Source organism: Eleutherodactylus coqui, chromosome 1 (genome assembly GCF_035609145.1).
Source record: "Eleutherodactylus coqui strain aEleCoq1 chromosome 1, aEleCoq1.hap1, whole genome shotgun sequence".
NCBI classification, from domain to species: Eukaryota; Metazoa; Chordata; class Amphibia; order Anura; family Eleutherodactylidae; genus Eleutherodactylus; species Eleutherodactylus coqui.
The window spans coordinates 192,953,623-192,980,549 of record NC_089837.1 but is presented as its reverse complement, the minus strand read 5'-3'; the positions used below and the strand labels follow the sequence as shown (position 1 = coordinate 192,980,549).

Sequence of the window (26,927 nt, the reverse complement as noted above, 5' to 3'; positions counted from 1 at the left end):
CCTTCTGGGTAGGCACTGTAATTCTCCTTCCCAAGCGAAGTCTCCAGATAGGGAGACCGAACTTTCATCTTCACTAATTGTGTGATATGGCCCTCACTAATATAATTCCTCCATTCTATGATGAGTTTTTGTGGAACACTTAGTGCAGTATCATAGTGCAGGACATTTTGATGTCTGTGATAGAAACCTAGATCCCCATGGGAAGACCCAGTAAGGGACTGATGCATGGAAATCCAAAAAAGGAAATTTACCATTGAGCCCCAAAAAACTACATTATGGGCTCAAAGGTCTAGGGAGTTGTTTCCTACTCGCCCAGGCGCCGCATTTCAGCGCTGTGTCTAAGGAAAGTTAGCATGCACTAGTAGCTTGACTCTCCGCACTCCTATCTCTTGTACAGTTTAATGGGAGAAGCGTGTGCAGAAAGTCAAGCTGTTGCCCCCTGCCAACGTAGCGAGGGCAAAGGCTGGAACAGGGCACTCCTTGGACTCCCTGTTCCCTCACTTTTTGAGCCCCATAATGTAGTTTTATGGGACTCAGATGACTGTCCCGTCTAATGGAACACATGAGAAACTTCTTTTTTCCTTTTTAAAAGCATATGTCACATTTGTGTTTAATTTGTGTTACAGCAAGTTGGTATTGATAAAGGTGACATTCCTGATCTTACCCAGGTGAGCAGCCATTCTTATGTAATTTAATGCAATGTTTATGATGAAATGATCTCTGCTATTTGGGCGACTGACTGTTTATACCATCGCTAATCATTAGTCTTTCAGGGATTTCAATATGGATGGTCTATCTTTAGAACACGTAATCCATGTCAGATCGTGGCACTCTAACTCTTGGTACCCCCAATTGATCCCCTGCTTGAATGTGATGTAGTACTTGGCCAAGTGCTGCAGCCTCTTCATGGTTTACCATGCACAGCTTCGTACGTTTTGGAGCGTATGTGCTTGTTACTGTAGGCCATTCACATTATGGAACAGACTTTTTTTAAGTTGCCGAAGCTCCTTTAATAAATCTGCCTATTTCTGCAGCATGTTTGTGGATTTCTCCAAGCTTCAGATAAACGAGTCAGTTGCTGAAATTTCGGCAGCAATTCAGCCATGCCATCACACCCATATGGATGCTCCTTTTTTTTTGCCCTCTGGCACAGTCTGTGGATCATTACTTAGACCTCCGCGCACACAGTGGCTCCGTAGAATTGCTGTAGAAAGTTTTTTTTTTTAGCTTTTTCATTCACTTTCAAAAATTAATTGTAGCCTATGCTAAGATTCTAGTCATGTACAGTTGATGACCATGAAAAGCATCTGTCCCACTAGAACCAGCAATTTGATCACTTTCTAATCTTCCTAGTCTATTTACCATAGGTGTTCAAACACCAACCAAGGTCAGACATCTATTCTACAGCCCTCATGTGGCTTTAGGGAGGCAGATATTAGGCAACAATAGGAGAGCCTATGAACCGTTCTTCAAATGGGCTGAGGCACGAGCAGAGTGTATGAAGAAGGGAATTCAACCTGCCTTTTAGACTACTTCTGTCAGATAAGCTTTAACATTTAACTACGTTTTTTTTTTTTCTTTAAGGATGGTATCGTCGATGAGCCGGTAATTTATGCGCAGATTTTTGTTACTACTTTGCTTTCGGCTTTGTCCTTACTCACTTTCTATAATCTACTTCTTAAGAAGATCATAACTCCTGCGTTACCTTTTATCTCTCCCAAACATTCAGTGATTTGTCAGCAATAAGTGCCGTGACACAAAATGACAACCAAGAGATCAAAGCTTTTTTCTGAATATGAATACAATAAATTGTAGATTTTCTCTTCGTAACGTCTTCTATATAGCGTGTGTTACATGCTGCCGGCTATAAACTCCAAGCACATATTTGGCTTGCTGAGTAATAGACTTTAGTAGAAGCTTTTAAAAACCAAAATCGTAGCGAGACACAAAGATTACATGTAAGAAGTCTTATTGATGGCCAAATGGTAGCACTGCTTTGTGTTATAGGCTTTGAGATAAAAGAATAATGTAGCACTGACCTGGATCATAAGTGGTGTGTGTGATTTTTACTCTAGGCTCCTGTGAGGGGACTATAAACCACAGTGTCCTCCTAAGGCCAGTTTCAGGCAAGCCTATTATGGACGGATTTATGCCCCCAAAAAACAGACTAGGGTCTTGGCCTGATCGCAGGTCCACTGATCAGAACTCTTGGGGTCTACATGCCTTTAATTTGTGTCAGTGGACCAGCAGTTGGACCAAAACACTTGTCCGTATGACGGGCACAGAAGTGGGCCCATAACAGTCTCTTTTAAGCCAGTGTCACATGAGTATGTTACCTACTTTTAGCTGAGTTTATGGGCTGAAAGTAGGTGATCTCTGGAGTCTGGGATTGTAAGTCTTGTACTTGCCTTCTCTGTCGTTCCTCGGTGTGATTGCTGAAAACCTGTGCTGCAATGCATTTAGCAGCGCTGCTAAGTAGTCCACCCATTATAAAAGTAGAACACGTGGACTACTTGGCGTGCCGCGTTGCAATGCATTGAGCGGCAGCTTTCAGCACTTGCATTGGGGGAACGGGAGGTAAGTATAACTTACATTCTTGGGCTCAGCTGGTCACCTAATTTGAGCCCATAAGTTTAGTAGCTTTATAGGACTAAAAGTAGGTGACAGTCTCTTTTTTAAGGCTCTATGTGCAAGGGATCCATACATTCCCACTTATGTAACACCACTAAAACACCATTTGTACTACAGTACCCAAAAAAAGCTATGTGTGTGTCTTTCCCAGTTGTTTTTTACTTATTTTTAATGCCCAATTAGATGTTTAAAAATCTCTATCCCTTGTCATGGTAAGAATCATCCTTTCCTTAGTGCTTAATTATTCTTGATTTGCATGCCCACCTTTTAATTAGCGGGTTCACCTACTAGTGGTTTCTACTTGGGTGCCTTTCATAACTTTCACTTTGTGTTGTCTTATCTCTAAAATCCCAGAAATAAAAAAATGGGTGTGTGTTTTTAACCTATATTGTGTATCAAATATGACCTTTCCAGCTACCGAATGTGGAATTAAAGGTTAACTCTGTGTTTTTTGTTTTTGTTTTTTTCTTCTTCTTAGGCACCAAGTAGCCTTATGGAAACTTTGGAACAACATTTAAACACTTTGGAAGGGAAAAAAGGCAACGGGTTTGTATTAATAGATCTGTTAAGACCCTCACTCTCCAACTTTGGCCCAACCCAACAACTTTGGCAAGACTGGCTCACAATTTAATGTGAATAGAGGCTTCCTATTTTTCCAGCAGATTTGGGGAGTAGGAGTGGAAGATTAGGCATGTTGAATTTCCCATGCTTGATCCCTTTTTTATCAGAAAAGATAAGCCAACCAGAAGTCTCCGGCAACGGTTTACTCCCCCTCTCCATTGAAGCCTGCAGACTTGGCTGATCCGCTATGTGGGTGGGGTTTGTCGGTCCAATGAGTGTTCAGCCGACCGTACCTGTTTTATAGTCTGCAAATGGAAACGCTGTGTGAGGCTAGGTGGACACTACTGTAACGGAGTTGCACCTGAGTCTCTTCTGTCTGTGTGTTGTCCTGTTTATACAAGGACACACCTTCACATGCATTAATATTTCCTATTTATCAGTTTTTCATGTGGACCATGAGTCTGTGTGAAAGATATGTGTAGCTTCATAAGCTGTTATGGGGCTGTATGTTGTCAGTGGAATTACACACAGCACATGGCCCAAAAATACGCTAATTTGTACCCGGTCCTAGAGCACTATATTTCAAGTACAGGATCCTCTAATGAAATTTCAACCAGGTATCCACAAATTACATTTAATCCGTATCTCAGGGCTGTATTATGAATTATTGGTTTACTGGTCTGTGATATCAAACATGTAGCCTGCTATGTGTCCATCGCTCCTTTTGTATGCCGGAATTTACACAGAGGCATACTAGGGATTTAACCATTTCCAATCCACTGTCTGACCTGTGAAGACATTATGATTTAAGGCTGTACAGCTCCGATGTTGGAAGACGCCCGTCGGGGTTATCTTACTGTATATTGGCAGCCTCTCTGCTTTCGGAGCCTATCCAACGTGTCACCTCATGCAGTACTGGCTTTAGCCAGCAGATAGCGCCATTGTATAACGACAGAAAAAGAGTAAGCCCCCTAGGAAAACCAGGATACAAATTGGATTGGAAAGTGTTAATACCGCAGATTCTGCATGGCTTTGTTGTATACGTATAATCTGGGGCTCAGGACCTATATGGTAGTGCACGCAAGCTCTATGGGTGGCATATATACATATATATCCTCTCTTAGAAGCAATGCTTCTGGGGTAGAATACCTTTATATACACAGGCAAGGTTGAGGCATGTTGCATTTTATCCTGTCATATTTGATTAGAATCTCATGAACCTATATGGTAACTTTGTTGTGTTTTTATAGCAAACAGAGCCATAAAAAGGCTGTATGCAACAGCTCCGATGGCAGTGCCATCCACTAGATTAGCTTAGCTTTCATGTTTTCTCCCTACTCTCCTCCAACGCTACCAGTAGAAAGTGGTACAAGTGACAGTCGCTGGCTCCTCATGTTACACCTTTTCCCGTGTCAGAGTGGCCCAAAAGTAAGAAGTCCTAATAGCAGAAGCAATATGGGACATAATTCGTACCTAGCACATCACACAAGTCATTTTGCTATTTAAAAAGAAAAAAACACAACTTTCAATTAAATGAACAATTTTATGAATTAAATTACTAAATGAGCACAATATCTCAGCATGTTTTTCTTTTAAAAGTGTGTTACATTTTAAATATGATACTCTCTTGGGCAATCATGGCCTGCACCAACATTTCCATCCTCTGTACACCAACTTTCTCTTGATAAATCCCCCTCGACTGTGTTTTTGCTTACTCAGCTGACATTTCTTCTCTCCTCCCCCTCCTTCTCTCTTTTGTGTCTGGATCATTCAGTGATGGGTAAGTACATAGAATTTGCAGGCGGGGGTGGGTTTCATCTTTTCTGTATAAAGGGCTACTCCAGAGAAAAAAAAAATCATTTTTTTTTCTACCACTGCTCACCTGATTGCCAGGCACACTCTGGAGGTCTTCTCTGTCCGTTGTAACCACTTCCATGCAGCACAGCCTCCTGTCTGATGCTTATCAAGTACCATCTTGATGTTGACATTTTTCCTTTCACATCTATCCCATGATGCATCAGCATTGCATTAAGTAACAGCTAGAAACTGTACCATCCCTTCTGCAGGGAAAACACTACTATTACTTCCTGTACTCTCCTAAATAAGCTACAGACAAAAAGTATACAGTCTGGAGAATGAGCTGTGATCTCCTCTATTATAAGTGTGTGACAGGAGCATGTGATTATCATCAGTAACTGAGAAGAGTGTGTCCTTTTAAGCCGTGTATGGTATGGTACATGTAATGGCATCACACAGTTTTAGAAGCTGACTGACTGAAAATGTAACCCCAGGTAAATCTGAGCTGGTCAGAATGGAGATCACATGACTATCTGAGGATAAGGAAGCTAGGCAATTCAGATAGAAAGGAATAACTAACACGTAGATACTAGCACACTTGTGTATACTGGAAGGGCTACCCTAGGTATATAATGAAAGAAAAGAAATTCACTAGAATTTGCCCTTTTAATGTTTCATCAGGTGTGACCATTCATGCATTAAAGTGGTCTCACTTTTTCATTGGCCTTGATCAGTTTGTATTCACGGTTTCCATCAGTTAAGTAAATGTTAACTTATATGTTTGAATCTGTGGACACTCTTTTTAGGGGAAAATTGTGGTCTTTCAAAGTTGAGAACTGTGCCAGAAGGTTTTCTCAGCTCTGTATAACACCCTTATGATAGGTTTATGCATGTTGACATGACAGAATCTGCCACAGATTCTTCCACATGAATTTTGTCACTAAAATGATGTAAATCAGCGAATTTATGTCTTTGCTGTGGATTCAGCCCTTTGAATGGGCAAAATCCACATGCAGAATGTACAATGCAGATCTGCTGTAAGTGACACTTTAACACATGGCGCAAATGCTGCGAACTTCCACATCGAAAACAGTGCAGATTTTGACTTGAAATCAACTGTGTATCTGTAGCTGATTTCGGTAAACAGAGCGCTCCCCTCATCTATTAGTTCTTTGAGGATTGGTCCTGGTCAGGTGACAACACTTCTGCTTCAACTGAGCAGCGGCACAGCGCTCGCTAGAGACCGCTGGGTGTCAGGCTGCGCTGATGGCGCAAAGAATTGAGGGGGGAGCGCTGTATTTGCCGAAATCTTCTGTGGATACACAGTTGATTTCAAATCAAAATGCACATCAATTGTGAATTTTGACTTTGCTTTGTTTGCAGAAATGCTCTAGAAATTCTACAGCTTTTCCGCCCCGTGTGAACGTACTCTTATGACGAATCCCTGTTGGAAATTCTGTATGTGGAATTTGCTATTTCGCAGGGCTCAATCTGTGGCAAAAATTTGTGGATTTCTGCTGGAGTTTTTAGTGGCGGAATCCATGTGGGAAAAGAAACCCATCTGACTCCACCATGTGAATGCGGCCGTACTTGATATGTAGCACTATATTGTCTAAGCCAGACAACCACTGACTGTAAAGTCCTATCTCTCCTTGATGGTCTGGCTCTATTAATTTGGTTTGAGGGTTTTATGTATGTTCTATTTGTTTTGCTACCATGCTGTTTCTGATACTGTTCTAACTGGATAAAATGAAAGAAGCGCTCAAGACTAGTTTTGTGAACGTACCCTCACCAGCAATATTCTATCAGTGTTTCATCCCAGCTCTGTTACATGCACACACTGTGAACCCTTTCATTATGGGCAGCTGTGTCACACTATCCCCTGTCTAACCATCAGCCTACAACTTCCTCTCCTGTGTTTTAGTCTACTTGTGAACGGCAGGATTACATCACTATCAGATCCCTCCTGGTAGCTCTAACATCTCTATTCCACGTCAAGCTCCGCGCTCGTTCCTGTGTATAGAATTCTGTTTGAAGATATCATTTTTTTTCCCTATCTAATGGTACTTTTATGTGGGCTGATGGTCACCTAATCGCTCAAACGATTAGACAGGACGAATGTTGGGCAAAGTATGCCCGACACTCGTCCCCGCACACACTAGCTCCCGTACTGCTGCACAGGAGCTAGTATAGTTAGCTCACAGCGGGGCAGCTGGAGAAGATTTCTCTCCTCGCTCTACCCCATCCCTCTCCATTGACTTAACGGTTCAGATCGGCCGCTATTTACACTGAACGATGAGCGATCAGCTCATCATCCATTGTTCATGCTGCATTGTGCGGGGATGAGTGTCGGGCATCGTTTGCCTCACATTCGTCCCGTCTAAAGGGACCCAACAGGGCAATAAGTGAGAATTGCTCACTTGTTACTTGGTTTTCTAGCTGAACTTAACTATTAGCCTGTTTTGAACAGATTTGTTTTCGTATGCATTGCATTTGTGTAGGAATGTCTGCCTGCACTTCTGTCATGCACTCCATTCGCCCATCTGTCCCACATGGTCTAGTGATAGCAAAGTATATAGCCAGATATCCACCTTTCTCATTCATGGGGAGGCTTTTTAGCCCAAAGAGATGCATGTAGATCTAGGTAGCACTCATGAAGGTGTGTGGTGTAGCAGATTGGCTCATATAAACCCTTATGCTTCACTCATACACACTTTGTATCTGCATAAGAATACACGTGTTTGTTACTGATTTAGCTATCGATGACCCATCCCGAGTAAGAGCCTGGAAAACCCCTTTATTGGCTTCAATAGACTTCACAATAGCTGATCTTAAGTCCATAGATGCGTTTGAATAGTAGAAACTGACTGTTATGGATATAATATAAAAACTAATGGAGTCTACTTTTTGTGTTTTCAGCTCTGGATCACCGCTCGGCAAGGTAATTAATAGGATTAGATTCTTTACCCAGCATTAGAGATGAGCGAACCTACTCGGCCACACCCCTTTTTCGCCCGAGCGCCGCGATTTTTGAGTACTTCTGTACTCGGGCGAAAAGATTCGGGGGGCGCCGTGGGTGAATGGGGAGTTGCAGCAGGGAGTGGGGGGAGAGGGAGAGAGAGGGCTCCCCCCTGTTCCCCGCTGCTACCCCCCGCTCCGCCACGTCTCCCGGCGCCCCCCTGAATCTTTTCACCCGAGTACAGAAGTACTCGAAAATCGCGGTGCTCGATCGAGTAATTACTCGAAACGAGTACGTTCGCTCATCTCTACCCAGCATCCATTGTGACTTGCATGAAATATGCTACTTATAAGCAAATCTGCCATGGTTTATTTCTAATGGGTTTTGGTGGGAAAAACGTTGCTACACAGGAGCCTATGGTGGCAATGTGATCAAAGCTTTATACTCCTTATTGGAAAGTCTGTTTTATGTACATTTCTGCATACCCCAACTAATGGGAAGTTGTCATAAAAGCTGTCCTCTCCCCACAGACAAGCCCTTTTATTTGGCTTCCGCCATCCCTGCAAACAGCTGATTTTGCTGGCGCTCCTACATCTCGTGACTTTTTAGCTGTATTAGGGGTGTATGGATATCAGAAGGGGCATCCTCTAACAGGACAGCCCCTTTTAGTATAACCACAAAGTATCTACATGGCGAGCAACACTTGGATTGTCCAGGGGTTGGGAAAATAGGGCTGCTTTCTTATAAACACAGCGCCACCCTTGTCCGTGAGTTGTGCCTGTTACTGCAACTTAGCTCCCATTCACTGCAATGGCGCTGAGCTGCAAGACCGCACACAACCTGTGGACGGGGTGCTGTTTTTGGGAAAGGGCAGCAATGTTTTTCTGATCCTAGACAACTTTGTGTGGAAGTGGGCAGAGAAAAATAAGCATGGAAAACCCTTTTAATACTTAATGAAAAAAACTTTTGTGCATTTTTCATTATATTGAGCAGTTATGTGCAGCGCAGTTTTTCAAGCTGCCAGTGTGCTGTCCTTCAATATAAAGGACTACAGGTCCCAGGATTCCTCTCCACTCTCACCACTATCACATGTGCAGTATCCACTGTGTGAAGACAGGAGGCGCGCCACTATATTATACCTTTTAGCAATTTGTCAGCATTAGAGATGCGCCACCTCCGAGCCTGGGAGGAGTATACATCGCAGAGAAGACAGGAGGGGGAGGTTGCCACATGTTCAGAGTACGTTTACAGGTTTCAAGACATCTGGGTTTTTTAATTGAGCTACGTGAATAACAGTTACAGAATTGTTTTTACATTTGTTAATACATGCTTATTGCATTAGTCACCGGTCTAAAATACAACTATCCTGCAAGTTCCATCATAAGGTTTTCATACCTCTGTGTTTTTGTGCTTTTTAGTCTTCCCCTGCTACTACAGTCACCTCTCCAAACACTACTCCATCAAAGACTGTAGACACCTCTCCCCCTCTTGACCTGTTTGCAACTGCGAGTGCTGCATCTGTCATTTGGTAAGTCTTAGTTTTCGTCATAGCTTGTCCTAGTATGTTTGGCATGAGGTATTTTGTGAAATGCAAAGAAAAGTTTTTTGTTTCAAACGCTGGCATTAAATTCTCTTTCAATAGTAGACTGTACCACATGGTCAATACTGTGTAGCCTATATCATGGCCAGTTGTTGTGATGTTGCCATAGGTATTTTGCACCTTAACAAAAAGTCTAAAGTTCAAAAGGAGTGCCACTGACTGCAGTACATAGCTGTGGCTTTTTCAGTAAAATATTTTCCTGAATTTGCAGGAATTTAATCTACAAAATTCATTCAACCTTGCTGACTAGATTTAAGTGACTGAGTTGACTGTCAAAATTGCATGCATTAACACCTTAGTGATCGGCTTATCTTGCACCTTACAGCCCATTTATACGCAACGATTATCACTCAAAAGCAAATTGTTGTGTAAATGCTCCCATATTTCACTCTTCGGCTAAACGATCATTTTTATGTGAGCATAAAATTCATTGTTCAGCTGGAGAAAAAAAAACACAAACCGCATGCTGTGTTTGCTGTCCATGGTGCTGTATTCTCCATGGGAGCTGCTGATTACATTGTCTTCAACTTGCTCCTCTCACCAGCTATTCTCCTGCAGGCACTAAAATCAGTTTTAGCTTAGTGTCTGTAGGTGGCAGACCTCCCTGCTCTACAGGTCTTCAATTACATTTTTTTTTTCCTTTTTACCATTTTGGGTTGGGAATGCATGACTCGGATCACCCTCTTCCCCCTCATGAAGAGAGAGCACAGAGTAGCTCTAACCTCTGTTGCCTGCCCTACCTCCATTTGAAAGGAGGCATAGACTAGTCCTAACCCGCCAGCTATAGGGTCCCTCGAAATATGAACTCCTGGAACATTGCTGGACTCTTACTATAAAGGCCAAGTTTCCTATTTCAGAAAGGAAGTATCGCATGGTCAGTATGGCAATTTCCCTCCCATCCACCGTCCAGGAGATTTTGTCCACAGTAGGGGAGTTCATTGCCCTTGAAAGTATCATCTATCCATGATTACCAAGCCCACGCCTAGCATGTTTCTCCAGGTGGTGCACCACTTCCCCCTGCTGTCGTCAGCTGTGGATGAGGTGAATAAAGTACATGGGAAGAGGGAAACCTCATCCATCATCAATGCCATAGTAGGAATAAACACTGTTTTGGACACAGGTGCCACTGTAATTAGCATAGCGGTGAAGCTACTATGGGTGCACTTTACATGGTCTAGTCCATCTTTTTCAATGCTCGAGCAGAGATCACTCTAGAATCCCCCTCATGCTCATTGTCCTGCAACTTTGTTTTTCTTCTTCCATTCGTTCACTACATCTCCCTGTTGCCCAATACTTGTTTGGGTCAGTTGGACAGAACAGTAATGGCCTACCTAGGCAATCCAAGAAGAACCTGCAATGCCAGTCACATCAGAGCTGCCCAGCATCTTGCACACGGCTATTTTCCAGGAGTGGATAACTAGATGGCCAACATCCTCAATCTAGATCACACCAGCTTGTTGCATATTCTAATCGTACCACTTTGAGGTACATCATAATATATTTAACTTCTTTATACATTTTCTATTTTTAAGGATTTCTTTTTAGGACTCATTCACTGATTTTTGGTGCATATTGCGCACACTATACACAGCTGCATGACATTCATTGAATGTAGTTATTGAAAGTACATAGACTTTTATCTGTTCACATTAGATACACGCGTGCAAAAGATTGCAGCATGCTCTATTTCAACATGTATCCTACAACATGAGCCCTATTCTTTATTATAGGTAGCTTATGCAACCCTGTCTATATGCAGAACATTGAGTATGGGTGATGATACATACGCAAACGCGCTATAAAACAGAGCGGGAAATTTTTTAAAAAAAAGGCACACTGCACATGACAGCATGTGAGATACGCTGTCATGCGCAGTGCACTCACTGCAATATTCTGCGATGCCGGGCTTTCTGCTGGCTCTCACAGACAGGTAAAATGCTGTGACTCACAGGGTCGTGTCAGTGAGCCCTTACAGAGTTCACCATGGAGTATAACTGAAATATTACTTTTATTCTGCCACTCAATACGATTACAGCAATACTAAATTTATATAGTTTTTTTTCTTTATGTATTAGCATTTTTTTCTACCATAAAGACTTTTTTAAAAAAAAAAAAAATTGCTTTTGCATAGTCAGTCCACGATCCATATCATCATTTTTTATTTATTTTTTTCCACCAATGAAGCTATGTGACATATTGCTTTCTGTTGTTGAGTTGTAATTTCTATTGGTGCAGGTTTGGACTAACTAACTCTTTTTGATCACTTTTTGTTGCGTGTTTATATAGGCGGATGAAAAAAAATATGTATATATTTTTTTTGGATAGATAGATATATACACTTTTAATTAGAATTTCAGTTTTAATTATATTTTAATTATAATAATGAAATTTTCACAGTGTATTGTATGGGATAATGAACATGTTTGTATAGTACAAGTTGAAAACGCAGCGATGTGTAATATCTTAATTCTTTTTTTTTTTACTAAGCTTCATTTAACTTTATTAAATTTTTGTCTATTTTTTTTTTTTTTTTTTATCTCTAGTACACTACACTGCATTAGTTAAGTATTGCAGTATAATATAGTGTACCTTTTGACCTATTGGCCAGGTCGACAGGCTGGCATGCTTGGTAGATCCGGAGGCCTTAATAAGGCCCCTGGCTGCTATGGGAATCAATATCCTGCTAACGCATTGCATGGTGCCGATAGATTACAGGAAGAGCCTCGTCCCCCTGTTACCTGCTTACATGCTGTGGCAAAGACTACTTGAAGTAGTCGAAACGCTGTGATTTTTATGGCTTTGAAGCAAGAAAGGCACATCCTAACGGATGTAATGTTTTATGGCACCTGCAGTTAAAACTCCATGTGATAAAATTCAGCAAATGAGCATTTAATATATTGTTTCATTCTAGACCGAACTGGGCCCTATGATGTATGTGCGCCAGTCATCCTGACATGGATAATGTAAAGTATGTGTTTCCTTTAATCCCTTTTTGACTTGATTCTTTGCAGTTCAGCAAAGCTCTCTAATGATCTTCTAGATCTGCAGCCAGACTTCACATCAGCTGGGCAGTCCGCTTCTGCTGCACCGGCAGCCGCCAGTGCTTGGGGAGGTAAATACAATTTTCATAACTTGCTTTTTGTTTTTAGCTGCAAAATCTGAATATGTACCACAATTTACAGGTGTTACATTTAGGCTAGGTTCACACAGGGCGGATTTGCCGTGGAATTTCCCTGCGGCCCCTAATACCGGGATTAGCCAGCCATGTGGACGAGATTTGTCAAAAATCTTGTTCACAAAGGGCGGACAACCAATCGCGACAAAGCCGGCATTAGCTGGTGCTGTGGTGCGGATTCTCAGGACGCAGCATGTCAATTCTTTTTTTACTTTTTTTTTCCATTGCGTCCGCGCTCCTCTCTATGGCGGCAAAACGGCGAGATTTCCTTGGTGAAACTGACCTGTGTGAACCCAGCATTATAGTTCGAGACCTGGAGCGGTCCACAATCTAAATGTAAATAAACATTTGGAAATCGTACTGCAATGCTGATTACCAGTGACTATCTTCGTCCTTCAGGTGTCTGTTTCATCATGCCTCTTGTACTGTATTGGAGATGTGTGTTTTATTTATTTGGTAAAACAAAAAAAAAACTAGAGAAATTGATTAGGTAGTTGTATGAGATTATAAAAACACTGGATTGTACTACTAGAAATAACTTGTCCATGAAACCAACGTGAGCCGTGCCTGCAGTTACAAGCACCAGCCACTACACAGAGGTCAGTGTGGAGACTTCCACCACTTCTGCACCGACCTCTGTGTATTTGCAGTGCTGACAGCATGCACCTGCTCAGTTGATTGGTCGGGGGTCCCGAGTGATGGACCCCAGCTAATCAACTACGGAGGAGCTATCCTGAGGAAAGATCATCAGTGGTTTTCTCCAGGGAATACCCTTTAAGGAGATCTGTAAAATCTCACTTGCCTTGTACTGTAAACACTACAGAGCGACTCTGCTGGATGAAGTTCCACAGTGTTTACTACCTGTGTGAAGGCAGCTTAAGAATACGTGCGCACGGATGATTTTTCCCATCCGATGGAAAAATCGGCCAAAAATTTGGATGGAAATACTCCGTTACTTTGGGTGCATGCACACAGGCTTTCTTCCTCTTGCACGAATAGTCTGAATAAACTAAATTTGTGGCATGTCAGTGTGTAGTGTTCAGCACCTTGGACAGCACACAGATGGCTTGTTCGAGTATTGTTCAATGTGAGTTGGGCCCAACCTTAATGGCTATGTGCTTGAACTCATAAAAGGGTCATTTTTGAAAGAGAATTGCTATATTTTTCTAATCTACAACCCCACTAGTTTCTTTGACCCTTCCTCTTAGGTGATTTCTTCCCACAGATGTAGGATACAGAAATGTATTCAAAGTTTAAAGGGTTCTACAGTGCCCATATTCCGTAGCTGCTTAGCCTGCTGCAAAGACCTAAAAATGTAATCCTCTCCTCACGTGAATCCTGCCACACACACATTAATAGAGCCTGGTCTTCTGCTGCAACAATGATGTCCCCAACACCAGGGACATGTGACCACTGCAGCCAATCACTTGCTTGCTCCGGTGAGTTATTGGCTGCAGAGGTCAGATGTTCTGTAGTTGGAATGTTATTGCTACTAGAGGAAGTGCTGGGGTACCGAGCACTGGCAGAACAGCAGTGGTGGGGCATTGGGGGAGTTGAGTAAGCTTTTGTTTATTGCAGCAGACTGGGCAGCTTAAGAACTTTTTGTTTCTGAAATAACTTTTTTTTTTTTTTTTTTAATGGCTTTTCCCATTACAGAGAGTGACACATTGCTAGGATGTTCCATCACTTTCTAGTCAGTGGAGGCTCACTCTCCAGGACCCCACTGATCGTGGGATTCAGGGACTTTAGTGCTGCCTTAGCACTATAGCCCATTTTAAAGTTTGCTCCTGCACTGCTCTTTTACTTTTTTTTTTTTTTTTTTATAACTCCATCCAGAAAAGAGCAAATGCATTCACAAAACATCCATCATTATCCATAGTCCTAGTCACCAAGAATTCAAATTGTCGATGATGCCGATATATTACTTTTCATGGAGTTTTCATGGAGCAGGAAAAATATCTGAAATCTTAGTATAGCACGTCTGTTCCATTCCTGGGATATAATTTAAAACCTATGTTTCATTCAGTGGGAAGTAAAATAAAGGTGAATGGCTGATGAGGGGTTAGAGTGTTAAGTATCTCAGAAAAAAACCCTTCTGTTTCACAATAAGGATACCTTCAGACTTGGCGTTACCGCTGTGGGCTTCCCGCTGCAGAAAATCCATAGCAAATACATTGGAAATTTGCATCTAAATGGTAATGGTTTAGGGTGCAGATCTGCTGCAGGTTTTAACCCTTGTATTTCAAGGCTTGAAACCAGCAGCATAAGTAGGCAGCATGCTGCAGCTTTAGAATTTTTCAAAAATGCTGTAGACTTGTTGTTTTGTTTTTGTTTTTTTCCCCAAGTGCGTGAGACTTTGCGGAACAACCAACATGGAGGTTTCTAAATGCTGCGGAACGTCCACAGCAAAATCTGCAGGCGTTCAGCAGTCCTTGCACTGTGTGTGAAGATGACCTAATGCTTGCCTAAAAAACCTACCAGAAATGTTACTGTTGCTCAAAACTTGATATCCAGTGCAATTGCCCCTGTTTAGCTCAGTATGTCTTGTACAGCTATTAGTGCAATGCGGATGCATGTAATGGGAACACTTTCTACAAAGTTGTGCTTTCAACAAATGGAACATTTTGGTAGAGACATATCCTAAGTCATTGGCATCAATGCCCTTTCCTGTTTTCTTTGTTTCATTTTCAGCACTCTGCAGGTAACATTGCAAGGTTCTCCCTTTGTCATACCTCTTATACTTGTTTTCTTTTTCATCGCTTACTTGATGGATCACATGACAGATCTTTTGGGTGAGGGTGAGTAGTGTCTTCATCTGTGGCTTTGCCGTTCTCCTTATTTCCTCCTACTGATACAGCTTTCCTCCCTGTTCCTTGTTACATGCAGACTCTCTCTCTGCGCCTTCTACTTCTCTTATCTCAGAGGCTCCTCAGCTTTCTGACCCATTTTCATCTGAGCCCAGTGCCCTTCCTGCTGCTTCTATTGACACTCCAGCACCTTCAGCTTCTCCGGCACCTGCCAGTCTTAGCAGTGCTAGTGCTGATGTTGATCTCTTTGGAGGTTAGTAAGGCTGTAGAACATCTTTTCTTTGTATGGCATTCCTCATGTATCCTGGTGTTCTGCGCGTTTGTCTTCTATTGAAATATTCTACGTTTCACATAGTACAGAACAATTGGACCGGCAGCTGCCAGCATTCGAGTTTCCTGTCTGTTTTGTTAATGTACATAAAATGTAACTATTTTTTTTACTTTGTTGAGCAAAATGTATTCAGGAACATGGGGATGCACTGGAGTTTCCAGCGTAGCTATCCTTTGATATTAAATGGAGATAAATGGAGAACACTACTGTACTGCAACATTGAATTATGTGATTAAGTCCCTCAAGGACTCAAGGCCAGTAGTTGTAGCCATGTTCGTACAAGTTTAAGGTGTGGGACCACAGATGTTTACCAGTCAGGGTCCTACAGAATCCCACTGTCTAGATGCAGGTCATGTTCTTCTGAAGACAGAAGCAGCAAAACTTGCCACTTTTACAGTAGGGATGCAACGTGACTTCAATCTGCTCAAAGGGGCTTAGTGTGGGACTAGAGCAGCACATTATACTCTGGAACGATCTGCCTGCCCTCGCATGTAACTTTCTAGAATCCAGTCCACCAGGGAGGGAAATATTTTCATTCCCTGTTTTTAAGATCCGTTTACACAGCGGAAAATCCTGCAGCATTTCTGCATCCAAAATGTTGGCTCAAAATCAGCTGCATATCAGCGGCTGATATGCAGAAGGTGCAGCGCTCCCCTCACCTTCGAAGTCTTCACACGGCCAGTGCAGCCCTTCAGCTGGTACCCTTCGGCCTCTAGTGAGGGCCGGGCCTAGTGGGCGGCGCTCATTCTGTTTTGGATGAAGAAATGCTGCAGAGTTTGCCGCTGCAGATATTCCATAGCATTTCCACTACATGCAAATGTACCCTTAGGAGATTGACTTGCTTCTCATTACATACGAACACATGTATACACTACAAGAAAAAATGTAGAGTAGCTGCTTTTAAACTGAATAAGGACAAGATGTTAGCGAGCCAGCTGGGTCACAGTTACTAGTGGGGTACAACAGGGGGTTGTACTGGGCCCTATTCTTTTAAGATTAATCTGGTAGAAAGTTTTGAATCTGCAAATATTCCTATTTTGCTGTGCAGTCCATGTAAGGATATTAACACGAGGACAGTATCTGGTTGCCAGTATATATAAAGAAGTTGGGTGTTGGGCAGAAAAATGGCAAATGAGGTTTAACACTAATGTAAGGTTATGCGCATGGACAGAGGAAATACATGTCACGATTACACACTAAATGGGAAACTACTGGGCAACACTGACGGGGAGAAGTTAACTTTAAGATTAACTGGGGCAAGGAGTGTCAGGCAGCTGCTGCCAAGGTAAATAGGATCATGGGGTGCATCAAAAGAGGTCTAGGGGCACATGATGAGAACTTTGTTCTTCCTCCTTACAAGTTACTGGTCAGACCACACATGGAATATTGTGGACAGTTTTGGGCATTGGCACTTGGGAAGGACATATCAGAGCTTGAGTGGGTACAAAGGTAGGCAACTAAAGTAATTGGCGGACTACAATACCCAGAGAGGTTATCAAAACTGGGGTTAGTCTTGAAAAAAGACGGCTGAGGAGCGACCGACTAACTGTACGTAAAGATATCGGGGGACCGTACAGAGATCTCTCAATCTATACCCAGGACTGTGACTGTAACAAGGGGGCATTCCCTACGCCTAGAGGAAAGAAGGTATCCTCACCAACACAGAAGGGGGTTCTTTACTGTAAGAGCAGTGAGACTATGGAACTCTCTGCCTGAGGACGTGGTGAACTCTGTGTTTTAAAAGGGGCCTGGACGCCTTTCTTGAACTTTGCCGTATTGCATGTTATAATCGCAAATTGCTTCAGAAGGATTGTTATTCTGGGGATTATTCAGATTGCTAGATTGGAGTCAAGGAGGATCCCCCCCTTATATGGGGGTGGGGTAGGGAATTCTACCTCTTTGGGTGGTTTTTATTTTTTTTGACTTCCACTGGATCAACATTTTGCGAGGGGAGGTAGGCTAAACTGGATGGATATGTTTAAAAAAAAAAAAACTTTCAGATTTCTGTTGTGTTTTCAATATGATTAAAAACTAACTTTATTGCATGACTGTTGAAAACAGATGTACATACCGCCTGACATAGCTATGTCTGAGGCCGCTGGTTTAGGCTGAAAAGCATAGGCATCCAGGGCAGTATGTGACTTTTCTGCAGTTTTAATTTTCATGCAATAGTTGGTTTTAATCCTATTGGAGTACTGAAGCCAACTTTTTCCCTTTTTATTGGATGACCACCTGTTGGAGACGCGGTTTTGTGTTTTGTGTTTTTTTTTTTTCCTGCCCTGTGAACCCGTTGCAATGGGAGGAGTGCTGAAGTATAGGTGAGCTGCCTTACCGGAAAATATACATGGTTAGCAGTCTTGAAAACTCCTTTCAGTGAGGTGGTGTTTAAGGAATATTTGTGTTTTTGATATATTTTAAAAATCTGGAGGTGTACTAAACATACGAGGCAAAATACTTGCTGAAGACAGAATTGCTTACAAGTCAGTTTATTGGTCTGAAGATCTATCCTGTCCTATTGACTAAACTTTTATATTTCCTTTCTGGTATTGTAAGACCCAAGAAATATCTTTACCCCATCCTTGAGTAAATTTCTGTCATGCAAAACTTGGCATATCCTTGCTTGAGCACAGCAAGTAAGAAAAAGTGGAATCTGCTCTGCTCAAGCAAACGTATCCTAAGGTATTGGCTGGTAAGTAGACTTTTGTTGTTGTGATGCTCTAATCATATGCATGGAGCCCTTATACAATACAGCCTGTTATTTATTATGTCTTATAATTTACATGTGCAGTCACAAAAGATGACGCATGTTGTATAAGGGAGGTGTAAACTACAAAATGATTTTATTTTATTTTTCTCCCTTTTTTTTTTGGCTTCCATTACATCCCCTTACCCTAGATGCCTTTGCTGCTTCTCCTGTCGAAGCACCTGCAACATTAGAAGGGGCTGCAGCACCACCTCCCCCTACCCCTGTTGCAGCAGCTCTTGATGCATGTTCTGGAAACGGTGGGTTTCACCTCTGCTACTTATCACCTTGTCTGCATGCCCTGCACTGACTCGATTCTGTTGATGCTTTTCCTCTTTTGTGTACAATATATGGTGTAAATACAATATACAGGGCTGGAATAGCAATTTATTACAATAATTGCTGGTATTGCTTCTTTGGCAGTGCAAATCCAATAGCCTGCAAATACAACATTTATGAAGCAATGTATAGTTCTGCTAATGTGTTTGTAGAAGGATAAAATTGAAGTAGCTTGTTGCAGTACCAGCAATAACATCCCATATTGAATAATTGCTATTTAAGGCTCAACAAAATTGTAACTTTTTGAATGTGTTTTTTAAAGCTCTGTTCACACTTGCTCCGTTGGGTCTTGTCTGGGGTTGTTTACGTTTTTGACTGTAAGAATAGACCAGCATGAAGATCTATGTCGTCAAAGTATGGAAACCCTATCGCACCTCATTAAAATCGGTGCGGTCCATGGGGGAAAGAAACGGATCAATCGGTGTCATGGCTTCTGCTAGAAATCAAGCCATGGCAGTAGTGTGAACATTTGTCTAGATGTATTAATTGAAGCAGACTGTAGGATAGAGTAGTCTAAAACTGGACAAAGAAGAAGTGGACATGTTGCCCAATGCAGCCAGTCATCTTTTTTGATATACCTTACAAAAATAACTCTAATCTGATGCTTTGGGCAATACAACGATTTTATTTTCCTTGAGGTTTTCTCCCCTTGTGTTGATTACGCTTCTGATTTGCAGTAGTTACCATATTTGAACTGATTTAGTATCCTCTGATTGCAAATGGGTAGCTGCTTCCATGGTGATTGGTTATGTAATGGTGTACAGTTGCCATTTCACTGACTATGTAATAGCATGAACTGTGTTCCTGATCCTTGCGTAAAAGTTCTAATTCCTTCCTAACTTCTCCATCTGTTTTCCACTTTCTTCCTCCTAAGACCCCTTTGCCCCATCTGAAGGTAGTGCAGAAGCTGCTCCTGAACTGGACCTTTTTGCTTTGAAGCCAGCTGAAAGCAGCACTCCTATAGTTACCCCTACGACTAGTACAACCACTGCTAGTGCTGCTCTCACCACTACTCCTTCTCCTCCTCCTCCTCCTCCTACTCCTGCTGCAGCAGTTGCTCCTACTACTACCACTGCTACTACCACTACCACCGCTGCCACCACAACGGCCAGCACTACCACAACAACTACTACCGCTCCTGCTGCTCTAGATATCTTTGGTGGTAAATGAATTTGTGGGGTTTTGATTGATATGTTTTTGTTTTTCTGTTTAGACTAGAGGTGATTTTCTGTTTTCATTGCTGCTTTTTGTTTTCCCATTAATTGTATTATGCAGTTGAGCTTCTTAGCTTCAGTTATTTTTTTGAGACTGTGTTAGAGACGGACATCAAAATCTCAAGTTTTGTAATGCATCACATACAGTATTGCACTAAGGAACCATTACTTAGTTAAACGTCTCATGTTTTCAGTATTGATTTAAAGGAAAGTAAAAATGTATCCTATGAGGTAGTTGCCAATTGTCCTCATGGCAAGGGTGAAGAAATCCTTCAATTATAGCAGAATAAACCCCAGGTTTGCGCACCCACTTTAAGCAATCTGGTGTAGATATTTTTCTACATACGGTACCAATGTAAAAATATATGCATGGTCCTAGAACATCAGTCAGCCGTACATCACTGAGCATTCTCAGTGCTATTCATTGGAGCAGAGCTACTGATAAACTGGCTGCACTGTCCTGCCATCCAATTCAGTAGGACAGCTAAAGCGGCTTAAAAAACCCAACTCCTTTTGGGGCACTATCCCATCTAGACACTTATATTTAAAGTGTTTTAACCCCTTAAGGACCACGGAAGGACCAGACACCTTTAAGTGATTTTACCCATGCGGTGGTGTTACTGCCCCCTTAATTTTTTTCTTTAGCTTCCAAACACTTTTTGCTGCAGTTTCTCCCCCCCCCCCCCCTCCCCCCCTTGAGACATAGGGCTATGCGTTATGCCAGCGTTTTTGCTGCATTTTCAGCACAGCTGAAAACACAGCCGAGGATGCTGAGGAAACAAAAAATTAACTCACCTTGCAGGTTCCGTCGGGGGTCCCCGGCGCCGCTCTCTGGACCTACGGGCAGGCTACTGGCCACTTGTCATGCACCAATCACAGCCATTCAATGTCATTTATCCAGCGCTGGCTGTGGTTGGCTGAGCCGGCTGTTACCCAGCCACCCTCAACCAATCAGAGCAATCTCTCGCTGGGAAGCGGGGAATTCAATGCCAGTCACTAGCAAAAGATTCCATGTTTGCTTGACCAGTGGCCAAGATCCTGCACGGAGCCCTGGGGAGTCCCAGACAGCACCTGCTAGGTGAGCATTCCTCTTTATTTTTTTTTTGGTAGTGCAGTTAGCGCTGCCAAAAACGTGATGCCAAGTTGTGCCATTTTTTTGACGGATCTGAAACTACTGCTCATTCATTTCAATGGGCGATGCACAGCTCAAAATGGCCAAAGATGGAACATGCATCGCCGTTGAAGTCACATGTGTGAACAGCCCCATTTGAAGTAAATAGGAGCTTTGTACAGCGATCAACACAGCACTAAAAAGTAGCACTAAACGCTGTTCAAAAACGTCCTTGTGGGGGAGGCCTTCCACATTCTCCCTTCATTAAATGGCTCTCACTGGGCGGGCAATCCTACCCTCTCCTCAGGGTCCTCGGCTGTGGCTGACGGCCCAACCTGCTTCTGCTACATTGCAGGAGCTATAGTCCCATGCCACATTTTTGCTATTTACTGAGATTAAAGCCCAGAACCAAGCGCTGTAACTTTACGGTGCCTGGTACTTAATGGGTTAAAGTAGTTCCATGGATTTATGCATGGAATACGGACATAAAGAAAATTTTAAAGTGAATATCCACCTTTTACCCCCAACTGTGAAATGATTTAGCCACTACTAAAGGGAGTGTAGTGCATTTTGAGTTCAGTGTATATAGCAATAGCTTTTTAAGGATAGCATGCTGGTTGGCTGCAGCAACCAATTGAGGAAACGTATCCGTTTATTACATGCTGTACACTGAGCTTAACACCATATACACTTAGCATGCTGTCTTTGTAATGAGCAAAACTTTTCAGAATTGTTTTTCTGGCAGATTTAGAATTTGTCTCATGCTAATATATTTGGCACAGAACCTGGTCACTTTAAGTGCATTTTTAACCCATTAGTGTCATAGCTAATTTTAACCTTAAGAGCCAGTAAGTAATTTTTCCTTTTTGATTTCCAGCATCATAGCTTTTTTTTTTTTTGGACAGTGTAGGCCTTTTATAAAAAAAAAAAAAAAAAATTTTGTGGGACAAGCTTTTTTTTTTTTTTTTTTTTGGCTTTTTAATTTTGTTGCTTAACCCTGCATATGCTATGGCATCTAAACGTTTTTAATGGTGTAGAGAAGTGATTAGATGAGCTAGTCCTCATGATTTCACTCTTTCTGGGGAAAAAAAGCTCAGACCAAATATGCTCACTGATTGATGGTAGGGGTGAGAACATGAGCCAAAAATCCATGTTACTTCACCCCTGGGACAGGAGGAGAGACAGACGAATCACAGATTTTCTCTGCTGCCTGCTGGTCCCCTGTCCCCCTCCCCTCTACACACTGACCAAAATGACAGCTGTAAATTCGGTATTCCCGACCCAATTTTAAACAGTTGTAGCTCTGGTTCTATGAGATATATTGGTGGTTTTTGTTTTTTAAACCAAGAATCTAAGCTTTGAAATAACACCAAAAGCACATTGATGGAGCTGATAGAACTAGAGCTGCAGACGTTCAAAATGGAATGAGTTCAGTTAGTCCAGAACTTTATAGCTTTATCTATGGCCATATAGGGGATTTGGAATTTAATATTAGAAAAGCAGAGCTCCAGTTGCTATAATAAATATATATATATATATATATAATATATATATAATATATATATAATATATATATATATATATATAATGTATATATAATTATAATTTCTCATGAAAACATGTTAAAAGGTGGAGATTTACTTTGAGAGAGCTTGTTTTTGACCCAATCTGTTCAGTAACATTTATGGCCGAATTGCTTTTCTGCTCCTTGTGATAAAATGGAACTTGAGGTTCAGACTGTCTGGATTCATCTGTATGTCTTGTTATACAAATGAAGTCTGCTTGTTCAATGATTAACATGCAAGTAATCTTTGCATGCCTGTCTCCTATTCGAAACAGATTGCTCATTGACTCTGCCGTTCTAAGCACCATTGAAGAAATAACGTTGCTTGTATTTGGTCTTAGATTTATTTGAGTCTGTTTCGGAGGTGGCTGCTGCGCCTAAGCCAGAAGTTACACCTAGCATAGACCTGTTTGGTACAGGTAAAGCATGACATCTTTTTCACTCACACTTTCAGCTTCATGAATTGTTGCTGCACTTCTGATTTTTTTTCTTCTTTTTCCATTGCTTTAAACTGATTTGGCTCTTGTTTTCTTTTGCTTTGGGAAGATGCTTTCTCATCCCCACCGCATGGGCCTTCTCCTGTCCCCGAGACCTCCCTCACTGGAGACCTCTTATCTGGTGAGCACTTAATGATAAGTAGGCCTAACAGTTAGCCATGCCTGCGCTGTTAGCGTTTCGTAAATCCATTTTATCTTCTGTGAACTTCCAGTTGGCTGTCCATGTCACTGTATGTTGTACTGTGTATCCTCGCCCACTGTGTTTAGGAGAAGTCTTCTCCGGGATCATTTCCGCTCACCTGACTTTGTAGCTGCATGAGCCTGCTGTAATTCTCTGGACTTTTATCCTGAATGTTATGTCAATCTGTCACAGCTCAGAATTCATTACATATTGACTGATTGGTCATGGCTCCATTGGTTGAGGATGTATGCTAAATGTCTATTGAAAATTGACTATGCCCTGTGGGGTAATGTAGACTGGGCATTCTGCAGATTATGACTGCTATTCAAGGGAGAACTCCACTTTCCCTCCTTTTCTGCCATTTGACAGTAACATGTTAATATGGAATCCCAGTTGCATGCTAAAAATCCACTTTTTGAATTATTAAACATTTCTGAGCCCAGCAGTCATGCTTTTACCTCAGTACTGTCTCTATGGGTAACGTTCTTTTTTTCATTACTTAGTGAAAGAGGCTGCAGCTTAACTTCTTGCCCGCAAAGAGAGGCACAAAGTCAACATGTTTACATAAGGCAGGATCTACCTACCTACCTACCTACGCCTTCATATATACCGTGTTGCCCCAAAAGAGGCAATAGGTCTTATTTTTGGGGATGTCTTATTTTACTTGCCTAGCTGGCTCGGTCCGGGTTCTTCCCATGGTTTTCTGGAGCTCCGGCACGGTTCCTGCAGTCTTCGGCCGCCCACCCAGGATCACTTCTTGGTTATGTGATTCAAAAATCCCACCTCCACAATGCAATGGCTGTGATTGGTTCCTCGAGCGCTGCTCAGCCAATTAATGCAGCGCTCAATGAACCAATTGCAGTCATCGCTTTATGGAGGCGGGGTTTATAATTTGGCTTAGATGCGGTGACACAATGGCTGTGTTTAGCTGAGCAGCGCTCGAAGAACCAATCAGCCATCGCTTCGTGAAGGCGGGATTTATGAATCACATAACCAGGGAGTGATCTCCTGTGGGCGGTCGAGGACTGCGGGAATTTTTTTTTCTCTTTCTAGGAACATTAACATTTTGTATTGTATGAAAAATGGATCCATCGGAACAGAAAATTTATATCCCCTCAATTTATCTGTCCTGCTAACAAAAATAGACCCCAATAGAAGCATGTCAAACACAAAAATTAGACTGTTAACTATACCAAAAGTGCAAACAAAAAAAGCCAGAAGATCATTTTAATAGGATATTAAAATATGATTCTAGCCTTAGGGATGTGGGCTTGTATCCTTTGTCTACACACTAATGCTGCGAGCACATTAGACAGCAACCTAAGCATAAAGATTGGTGAATATAAATTCATAAGGCCACATCTATTTCAAGAGCATATTCATATTAGGGAGAAAAAAATGATAGAAGTGTCCAAGAGCTGTGACTTGCTTGCATCACAGTTACTAATGATCACAGAGCTCCTGTCACAGTTATAATAGAGGAGATCATAGCTCATTCTGCTGACTGTATACTTATGGTCGCTAACTTTATTTAATTATTGAGATATATATATATATATATAATTATTTTTTAAACTGTCCCGCCAGCAGACAAAGATGGTACAGCCTCTAGCTAATGCTAGGCTATCGTGGGATTGATGTGGTATCAATGGTAACAATAGAAAGGACAGCCTTCAAAGAGTCCCCATACAACTGTCAATGTAAAAATTAGTGGCATAAAGGAATTTTTTATTTTTCACCCCCCCCCCCCCCCAAAAAAAAATGTTGTTAGTACAGAAAAAATATTTATATTTTTAATCATATTTGTACTGATCCACATAGTAAAGTTTTATTGTGTCATATATTTTTTTATTGTCATATTTTTTTGCAATAGCGTGTACACCATAGAAACAGGACCTACTACCCACGCCCAAAGACGGTAGAATTGAGTTTTTTTTTCCTCATTTCACTCCTTTTTTACATTTCCCAGTACATCATATGGTTTGTTTAGTACCCTTTTAAAATGCAATTCGTCCCACAAAAAACAAGCCTTCAGACAGATACGTTGATGGATAAATAAGGCCACTTGCACACAGCCAGGTCGGATTTCGTGTGCAGGGTCCCGCAGCGGAATCTGACCCCGGTGCCTGGCCGGTGACTGCTGCGGACCCCCTGCGTACCTGTCCGCAGTGGTTTTCATCTGTAATGCGGATAGGCCGGCTGGCACATGACGCAGAGCCTGTGAGCTTTCCGCAATGCCAATTGTGGAATGATCGCGGAACGGACTGCTTCCATTGAAGTCAATGAAAGCCGTCCGAACGGAAGCCTCAGAATCGCAGCATGCTGCGATTGCTGTTTTTCACTCACGGGGGAGCAATCTATTCCCACTCGTATTTGCTGTTGAATCTGGAGACTGACGCCTGCTCTAAATTCCACAATGCAAATCCGCTTGTGTGCGAGTTATGCTTTTTTGAAAGTGGAGAGGAAAAACAGAAAGCCGTGTCCTTAAGGGGTTAAACCTCCTGGTGGGAAACAGGGCTCATTAATGTAGCTATGTTATTGTATCCAAAGATGACAAAGTTCTGGGAGGCATTAGGAACTATTTGCAAACTATGAAATGATTTCTGTGACGCTCCATCTTTTGCTCTTCTTTTGTTTGGACTAACCTCTAGAATACAAATAAGTAAAATTATGAAATTTTTTAAAAGAAGAGAAAAAAAACATTCTTGAATCAAGCAAAATTGATGTTTTTGAAAGGTTTGGTTCACACGGGGCGGAATTCTCACAGATTGGCCGCACCGAAAATCTGTGAGAATTCCGCTGGTAAACTGCAGCTGCGGCTTTTGGAGCGACTTCGCCACCTGCATTTCTGCTGCAGACATCTTTCCCCATAGATAGGAGAGAGGCTGCTGCGTAAAAAAAAAAAGACTTGCTGTGTCTTTTAATTTCTTTGCTTTTCCGTACAGTCGCAACGGATTGGCCGCAGTATGTGGATGAGATTTTTGCAAAATCTCATCCACTTTGCTGGCTAATCCCAGATTAGGAGCTGCGTGTGGAAATTTCGCAGCAAATCCATCCCGTGTGAACCCAGCCTAAATGCCCATTTATACCAGCCGATCGCTAAAAGATTGCTCAAACGACAGTTTGAGTGACAGCTTTGAGCGATCATTTTGCATAAACTATTAAGTAGCTACTCAGCTACTTAAGTACCAATCAGGTGTGCAAATGAAACCTTCCCTGAATGCAGTTTATAGCCCTAGGCTAATATCTGCGCTCAGATCCTTTTGTTCTCCATGGGGAAACAATGCTATCAGCACTCTATGTGGATGCCGATTTTTAGGTTGGACTGAATTCCACGATCAGCTAGCTGCCCGAAAAGCGCATGATGGGCGTGCGGTTTTTTTTTTTTTCTTTTAAAGCAATCATCTGCTGGTGTAA

At 42.0% G+C, this 26,927-nt stretch overlaps 1 protein-coding gene across 1 annotated transcript in view; it reads left to right on the top strand.

The window, feature by feature from the left end:
- SNAP91 (synaptosome associated protein 91) overlaps nucleotides 1–26,927 on the top strand; it is a 105,660-nt gene that overhangs the window by 54,235 nt on the left and 24,498 nt on the right. Inside the window, exons 9-19 of the mRNA XM_066573966.1 lie at nucleotides 627–668; nucleotides 3,110–3,177; nucleotides 7,909–7,930; nucleotides 9,367–9,476; nucleotides 12,560–12,660; nucleotides 15,507–15,521; nucleotides 15,610–15,783; nucleotides 18,757–18,864; nucleotides 19,818–20,105; nucleotides 23,174–23,251; nucleotides 23,379–23,450. Of these exons, the coding sequence (XP_066430063.1) occupies nucleotides 627–668; nucleotides 3,110–3,177; nucleotides 7,909–7,930; nucleotides 9,367–9,476; nucleotides 12,560–12,660; nucleotides 15,507–15,521; nucleotides 15,610–15,783; nucleotides 18,757–18,864; nucleotides 19,818–20,105; nucleotides 23,174–23,251; nucleotides 23,379–23,450 (1,078 nt within the window). The remainder of the gene's footprint in view (nucleotides 1–626; nucleotides 669–3,109; nucleotides 3,178–7,908; nucleotides 7,931–9,366; nucleotides 9,477–12,559; nucleotides 12,661–15,506; nucleotides 15,522–15,609; nucleotides 15,784–18,756; nucleotides 18,865–19,817; nucleotides 20,106–23,173; nucleotides 23,252–23,378; nucleotides 23,451–26,927) is intronic.